This window comes from Papaver somniferum, chromosome 7, assembly GCF_003573695.1.
Source record: "Papaver somniferum cultivar HN1 chromosome 7, ASM357369v1, whole genome shotgun sequence".
In the NCBI taxonomy this organism is placed as follows: domain Eukaryota; kingdom Viridiplantae; phylum Streptophyta; class Magnoliopsida; order Ranunculales; family Papaveraceae; genus Papaver; species Papaver somniferum.
In genome coordinates this window covers 85,177,990-85,186,547 of record NC_039364.1, presented here as the reverse complement: position 1 = coordinate 85,186,547, position 8,558 = coordinate 85,177,990, and the positions used below count along the sequence as shown (strand labels likewise).

The window sequence follows — 8,558 nt, the reverse complement described above, 5'->3', positions numbered from 1 at the left end:
TAATGGGGACAGATGTAATAGTGAAGCCTACCCATATTTGTTCATTTTTTACCTCAGTTTCCATAACGGAGAAACCGGTTTGGTCATCTCTGTGTATTGACAAAAAATTTCTTTCTTCCCATTACCATAGGAAATGGCGAAATGCCCTTGCTACCAACAATCGAGAATGGCCGAAAGAAATGAAGATGAGAAAGGGTCTACAGGTGAGATGAGGGGTGGTTGCTTTTTCTTTAATCACTCTGGCTTTGGCCGTGTGTCCTTAAGAAATTGGTTTAGTTTGGCTCTGAATTGTTATCGATTCTGTTAACAACTTTATTTATTTTTTCTTGAAATGATTTTGATATAAATTTGTGAACCATGCCAACGGAGAGAATGTAAGGTCGACGGAAATTTGACGGCAGTGATGACTAAGTCTCCACAGTCCACACGCGGTAGGGTGTTTCGCGCTCCATCTGGCCTCATTTAATAAGAACAAAATGAGTGGTCTAATCAAGAACGTTCCCAATCAAATCATGTAACTATTACATACATTCTTTCTTTCTGATTGTAGTTTATCATTCTTGTCTGTACAACCCGTAGCATCCTACCTTAAACATGCACGCTAAATAGAAGGGAAACAAAAAAAAAAAAACTCAAACCTGAATAGTAGAAAGTAAGTTTTCTTCCACCTCTGCTTGTTGTTGTCCGTTCCTGATCTTACATTCGTAATAAAACACAGTGTAGACCAAAAACATGAAAATTTTCACTAAACAAATGTATCCTAATATCCCAATCTCTGTCCAAAATCCATCAGTTCCGGATACTTGGTTAATATGATTCCTCGAAAAACCATATCCCATAAAAATCATAAGGCTAAGGATCGAACAAATTAATGATAAACCTAATCCTTGAAGTCTTGTTCCTCTGATATGATCCTCCGTTCTTGCTATGGTTCCAAGGCCGTCCAAGTTTTCCTCTATTACGGATATCACTAAACTTAGTATCCAAACCGAGACGATGTACACATGACATAATGTACATAAAATTGTAATCACAAGGATTAAGATTGTCGAAACAATATCAATTACCAAGATAATCGAGAAAACACTGATTAAGATCAAGATCAAAGCAACCAGAACAGTAGAGCTGAAAGAAATGTAGAACCATTTAATGACGCGTCTCTTCCACGATATATCGATCTTTGAGAATAAGTCCTTGGAGTTCATTTGCTTACCAGAGTAACTCATATAAAATGTAGCTAGCAATGAAAAAAGTGGAATGAAGAAAAACGCAATTAAGAAGAGCAATTCTATACCCAAAAAGACTTGAAAATCCTTAACGATCCCTTGGATTTGTTCTCTATTTGGCTCATCCAGATAGTGTATTCCTTCTATCCTCGAAACCATATCTACCATTGCTGGTGTTAGTACTAAATCCATCGATAATATTAGTATACAGAACGGTACAAGTACATGGAGCTTGTTTAAGACCATACATTTTCCATTTCTGAATAAAATTCCCGAAACTTGACTTAAAGCTTGTAGGACACTTAATGGGCACGGTGATTCTTTGAAGATCAAAGATCTATTCATTTCTTCCTCCATTAATCTTTTCTTATGGCTCTACTTGCCAATTAATCATAATATTTAGTTATGTATATAGAACTTATTAATGATAAAAAGGTTACATAGTTTGATGTAAAAGTTATACCTAACTTGACTTAGAAGTATGATGCTATTATTGTGATGGATGGGATATCTTTGTCGTCATAATAGATGAGGCTCAATGTATATATTATGACCTTAATTTTCCCTTCATAGTGACCGACTAATGATTTTCTTTTTTCTTCGTGCTTTTACTAAGAGCATCTCCAATGTTAGGGGTTAAGGTCTTAGATTGATATGATACATAGGATTTAAGACTTTGTCTATCAACTTTTCATCTCCAACAATAAGGTGGAGGTCATAGAAGAAGATGACATGTGCATGTGGGGACCAAATGGGGGTAAAGGAGAAAGTCTTATTTAGGATCTTAAGGCTAATCCTTATAGACTAGATATCTAACACGATGGTTGACAGGTACGCCTCAAGAATGAGTGATGCCTATACCATGTGGTCAAGTCGTATCCAAGATACAACTGCATGTTGCAAGCACTGTTAGCACTATAGTACTTGTCCTCTCTTACGAACTCAACAACAATGGCACTGAAGAAACAAAAAAACCACACAGAGGGAGAGAGACGAAAAGAAGCAGGATAGTAGCTTCTTCTGGACACAAAGTGAAATGAAGAATTCGAGTGGTTTATATAGGGGAGAAGAGAGAGGTCGAATTGAATGTGCATTAAGAGCGAATTAAAGAGAGAATAAATCAGAATTAAAGACTAAATAAATTCAAAAGATTTTTCACAACAGCAATAAAACGGCCATGCACATTATGTCGACACAAGGAAAAACGGAAAGAAATAATTCTCGCCAGGTCATACGCCCCCCCACAATTAAGGAAAAATTTATTTTGATTTTAAAATATTTAAGGAAATAGTTTAAAAGAATTTTGTCAAAAAGATAAGTCTTGGTTGATCTAAGTTCACAGCGCAAGCACGAGCCCGAGCTCTAAGCCCAAGCCTTTGTGAAACAAAAATATGTTGGCCCACCCGTTCCACCCACATTGTTTCACTAACTATCCATAAAGGAATAGCTATATAGTGGAACTCCTCTTTAGTTATACCCAATGTGGGACTAAAGGTTCTATTTCATTCACTCATAAGAAAATGAGTAAGTGCTCTTAGAGACCCAAAGGTCCTAAGTTCATTCTCACCAAGGCCATAAAACCAAAACAATAAACTCATTTTCTCCAACAATAAGTAATCTAAGATTTCCAATTGTTAAGCCCATCCCTTGCACATCAACTTTCTCCAGGGTGAAGATCTTCCCACTGTAATTTGGTCCAACAACAACTAGTTTATGCTTCCAAAAGAACGCGCAATTGGGATATGAAAACTAATCGGGGATATAAATTAATATCTCCATCTAATAGTTCCTGCTGAGGGGTGCTTTTTAGAAGCAGAAATACTAAAGTACCCTTTAAAATAAATTAAACCTAGATATTTTTCACCCCATTTCAAATTTTCTTCTCCTTTGTTGCCGGCTCCTCACTTTGAAAATGTTTTTTTTTACATTGCCGACATTGTATTAGTGATTAAGACCATGTAGGAAGTGATGAAGATCATGTTGGAAAATGGTGCCGACATGCTCGATAAATAACTTATAATGTCGACACTATAAGTTGGGAGTACCCATTTTCCGTACATTTTGTAACATTTGTCAGCTTTTTGTATGTTGGGAGTACTCATTTTAACCAAATTCCTATTATCTCAAAAAAGTTTCTTCTACTCTCACCCAAGTGAAGTGATTATGATTTACACTAATCATTATCAAACTAATCTACTTCCTCCATCCCAAATTAGATGAGCTAGTTGTAGTTTGCACAATTCTTAAGGCAAGGAGGAAATGAGAGTATTTTAAGTATTTTTTACAATTATACCCTTATGAATAATAACTAGTAAAACTTAGAAATGATTTATCTCTTAGACTATACCACGGTTTTTCGTAAACTTTATATCGTTGAAAATCATTTTAAAACACCTGCCTAACGAATATAAACATGGCTATCAAATTATACATATTTCTTATAGTAACAATAATCAATTAAAAGGGCAGTGTTAGAAATACCCCCTCGATTAATGAGATAGCTCATATATTTATGGGACAAAATTTAAAACCAACTAGTTCATCTAATTTGGGACGGAGGGAATATTAACTTAACTAATTATAATTAACCACTAAACATGATTAGTGAGGGATAAATTAGAAATTAATTAAATACATGGATAAGGATACTCTAATTTACAATTTAAAATTCATATTTTGTCCTATTATCATATCCCAAAAACATAGCACTGTTGATACCTACAATCAGGCCTCGACATTCTGTAAGAAATCCCCATTGTGAACTCAAAAGACAAACAACCAAGGATAGATTGTAGGACCATGAAAATTAATTTTGGGTGGAGACAATTGAGTTAGGTTGGATTGAACAACAATTCTTCCAAATCTATAATCTTTTCTTGAACGGCAATGTTTGTCATGCACTTTGGAGGGGACTGCAAACTTGAGCTTTTGGATTAAGTTTGACGTTTTGTTGGTTTATTATGGGGATATTTTGCGTTTCCTCCCCTCCCAAGATCACTAATTAGTGTTTCCTCCCCAAATAGATTGAAATTAGCGTTTCCTCCCATCGTTAGGCATTCCGTTCAAGCCTTGGTTAGCTGAGTCAGCACCTGTGCACGCGTGACACAAATTGTACACGTGTAAATTGAAGTACCTGAAATACCCTCTCATTATTCCTATTGCTTTTAATTTTCAAAACCCTGTGAAATCATTCTGAACTTAGTATGGGTATTCAATAAGTTCTTGAACTCATCTTCTAATCTTGCCATAACTATGTCAATTGAAATTTTCAAGTTATTCCGGTCACCAGAAGAAGATGAAGAATCAACAGTGGTACATGACTCTAAACTCCGTTGAATCTCATCTACAACTTGTAATTAATTATTATCTTCTTGACGGTGATCACCATGACAGAATGTCATCTATTCATCACCATCGTATATGTGGATCAGTTTCTCTGCTTCTGAAATGGAATTTCCCGGTGAGGATGGAGATGTCGGAGACGATGACATTTATGACCAATCAGGCATCTAGATTCACTCTTATCAACTCTTTCTTCCCGACTTAATCCCAACCTTCACCCTATTTTCATAGACAGAGATTCAGAGATCTTGTCAACTCTTCTTTCTCTACTACGATCGAATCGTCTTTCATCAACATATTTTCGGTATACTAAACAAGAATTTTGCAAAGAAGCAGTTTATTACAGTATCGATAATCAATTAAAATCAGCGTGATTACCGCCATCATTATCAAGGATCGATTGTTCGATTGGTGAGACGACAAAACCTATAGCGGAGGGTTTTCCCAGTAGTTTTGATTAAAACCACCTGCTCAAAGCCACTCTTCACTGCAACACTAACTTGCAACTCCTGCAAAGCTAACAACAACAACGCATACTACTCAATTCATCTCAGCTTCTTCTCTTCTATGTTAAGCCAGCTACATTCATCTAACCATCTCAGCTCAACCTGTAAAACCAAATCTATCACCTGCTGGTCTAATTCTTCAACAACATCTCAAAAATCCATTTCCATTTCAACATCTGCTTCTCATATATCCACCAACTGCAATCTCAGACCCATCTTGTTTGCAGTTATACTAACACCATTAGCAGCAGCTTCATCCTTTTCATAAGAACCTATTAACCACTCTTCATTTTATCCATTCTGCATCATCTCGGTCTACCAGCACCTGCTATTCTCATTAAATATCCATCCCTGTACACAGAATCACATTCACTGCATCTGTACCTTCACCTGTCCAGCATACATCTATGACAACAGCATTTTAGACCTGCACTCCATTTTGAACCCCACCTAAACACCACCAGTGCAAACCCCCAAGAACTCAAACACCAATAGCAGCTTCTCCTCTGATTTAGCACAAACAAAATCCTATCCTTGTATCGATTTACAGCTTCAAACAATTGAAGAAACAAACCCTAAATTTCAGAAACGGACACCATCTCAACTGCTCAGGTCAGTACCAGATCCAAATCAATATCACCTGTTTATTTCTTGAATTCAAATCAAACACATTGACAAGAACCACCAATTCAGGAACCCTAGACTTTATTTCTCTCAATTTCTTAAAAAACCCAATTTTTTCTCAATCTGATTTCTTCATCAACAAAAACCATGGTCTCTTTCCATCGACTTTTCTTTGTCCCTTGCATCTCAGGTGATTGCACATGGTGGTAAGTCATCTGGTTATGATTGGAATTTCATACATACAAGAACTGTAAGAAGTCATTTTGAATATATTACTTCAATTCGTTGAGTTTGTTCTGAAATTGATTCAGATTGCTATTAGATAAAACAGAAAGAAGAACACCGGAAGTCAATGATTGTGAGACATGAGGTTATTTTGGGTAGTTTACTAAAAGCCAAATTTATTTTTTCCACACGTACACAGGTGATGACTCAGCTAACCAAGGCTTGGACGGAATATATAACGATAGGAGGAAACACTAATGTCAATCTATTTGGGGAGGAAACGCTAATTAGCGATCTTGGGAGGGGAAGAAACACAAAATAGCCCTTTATTATAAAGTACGTGTAAATTTTGGTTACGAATCTTCGGATGAAAATATCCTCTTTAGTCCTTTCGTACTTCCAAAGGGTATAGATATAATGTTTCTGGTTTTATTCTACTCATGACGTAAATTGTACAAGCGAAAATTAAATATTTTGGAAAATGGGTCATTTGTCCAAATATTTTAAATCGCGGCTCAAATGGACGAGTAAAAAATAGTTTGGGTGAAATGGCAAAAAAAAAATAGTAAGGTTTCATCCTTGCTTAAATTTAAAAAATAGCAAGGATGAAACTGGATACATCCTGTGTAAATTAAAAATAAGAAAAAATATTTGAAAATGGGCACAATGAAACTGGTTACATCCTGCCTATTGTTACATTTTTATCCATTTAAACAATATCAAAATCTAACTGTCCATTTCACCCAGGAATTGTTGATTTTGGTCTTTTTAACCAATTTTGTGTAAATATTTTGATTCTTTTTTATATTTCTTTTGGACAAGAAGAAAATGTATACACTTCAAACTCACATCATTTTTCTCACCACAAATATTTATAGAGAAAGTTTAATCACTTAATTTATCGGTGTCCAAAAGCCACATGCAACCATGAAATTCTAGCATTTTTCTCAACAAGGGAAGCCACCTTTCAAGTTTTTCTCCCGCAAGTATTAATCGCCCGAGCACTTTTTTTTTTTGAAGCATGCGTGATTATTAACGTACCAAGGAGTTATTACACAGGAGTACGAGATAATCAGATACTCCCTCCGTCCCTAATTAGATGACCTAGTTGTAGTTTGCACAATTTTTAAGACAAAGATGTTAGTAAAACTTAGAAATGATTTATCTCTTAAAACGTATCACGGTTTTTCGTAAACTTTATACCGTTGAAAAGCATTTTAAAACACAACTATTTCTTATAGTAACAAAAATAGGTCATCTATTTATGGGACAAAACTTAAAACCAAGTAGGTCATCTAATTAGGGATGGAGGGAGTATTTATCAATTACAATTGGATCAATATGTCAGGAATCTTTAGCTGGATAGAGGAGCAGATAGTGAGTAGCAGTCTTTGGATCAGAATTGCACGGGGATAGCCGTTGGAGATGGTAAGGTGGAGTCAGTGAATATTGTCGAGGATCAGTAGGCCTTCGACGAATGATTTCCACAAGAAAAGTTGTACATTTGATGGACATAGTAGTGTCTAGAGGAACATTGTTGTTGGTGGTGATTTTTCGATGCAATTGATCTGATGTGCTAGCCATGAATATGAATTCAGTTACTGAGATGTGAACCCCGAACGTTACCAGTTTATCTTCTTGTTTTTCTGCTTGAATCTTTTGAGTTGAGAACGGGATAACAAACACAATTACATAAGGAAAAGCTAAAAGTGAAGTTATTGGACAAAGTGGGTTTACAAACTCTAACTTAAACAAACTAACACGTTAGTGCAGACTAATGCTTACTCTAAGACTAGGACTCCATTATAGTTGACGAAAAAACACTCAAAGACGCAGTATAACTAGCAAAAAAACAGATAAGGTCCTAAAGATTCCGTAACTACAAAATGGAAGATTATCCACCGACCCATATGCAAGTCCTGAGGCTAATGGACTATTATTGCTAATTTGTGATGAAGGAACTTGAAAAATCTTCAAGAGGTTCATAAAATAGGATCATGTTTCTGAATTTGATGGTGATTCGACTTGGTGTTTTTTATGTCGAGCATTATTATCCTTAGATAATAGGGATTAAATAATAATCTGAAAAACGTTAATCCGGATAAACCATAATGCCAAAACTCCACTTACTTTGTTCTTCATATAGTTCACTTGCTTTTCAATAAACTTAAATTTATCAGAAATATAAAGAACACCGGCTAGCATTATGCTGAAAATCTATTCTCAGGTGATATGACTAAGCCTTCCCAGAGTATAGAGATACAAGTTAAGCAAGATAACATCAAAGTCAAGTTGTAAATCATAGATAAAAAGATAGTTCTAGTAACATAAGCACGATAAATGACCCCGACAACAACTCCCGATTCTTATCTAAGAACTCGACGAGTAATAAGTGTTGTGCTCAACGGTACAAATACGTAGTCAGAAATTAAACTACAACATCTACACCGCAGGATGAAGAACATTTCTCACAAGGAGAAACAAAATAATAGATTCAAAAAGGGGTATTTAACGTTTGGTACCCAGCAAATGCCCAATACCTAGATTTGGTACCCAATATTTGAAATATTAAGGGTTGGTACCTTGACTCGTCATTGACAGTCAAGTCAAACGGTTGACCAAACCATTTGTTTTA

General features: G+C 35.6%; 1 protein-coding gene across 1 annotated transcript; it reads right to left on the bottom strand.

Annotated features, from left to right (window-relative positions):
- Positions 1-288: 288 nt before the first annotated feature.
- On the bottom strand, positions 289-1,604 carry LOC113292790. Its single transcript, XM_026541645.1, has 2 exons — positions 639-1,604; positions 289-452 (listed from the first exon to the last, which is right to left on the bottom strand). Exons 1-2 carry the CDS (start codon positions 1,581-1,583, stop codon positions 408-410), a joined length of 990 nt encoding a protein of 329 aa, XP_026397430.1. The 5' UTR covers positions 1,584-1,604; the 3' UTR covers positions 289-407.
- Positions 1,605-8,558: the final 6,954 nt, after the last annotated feature.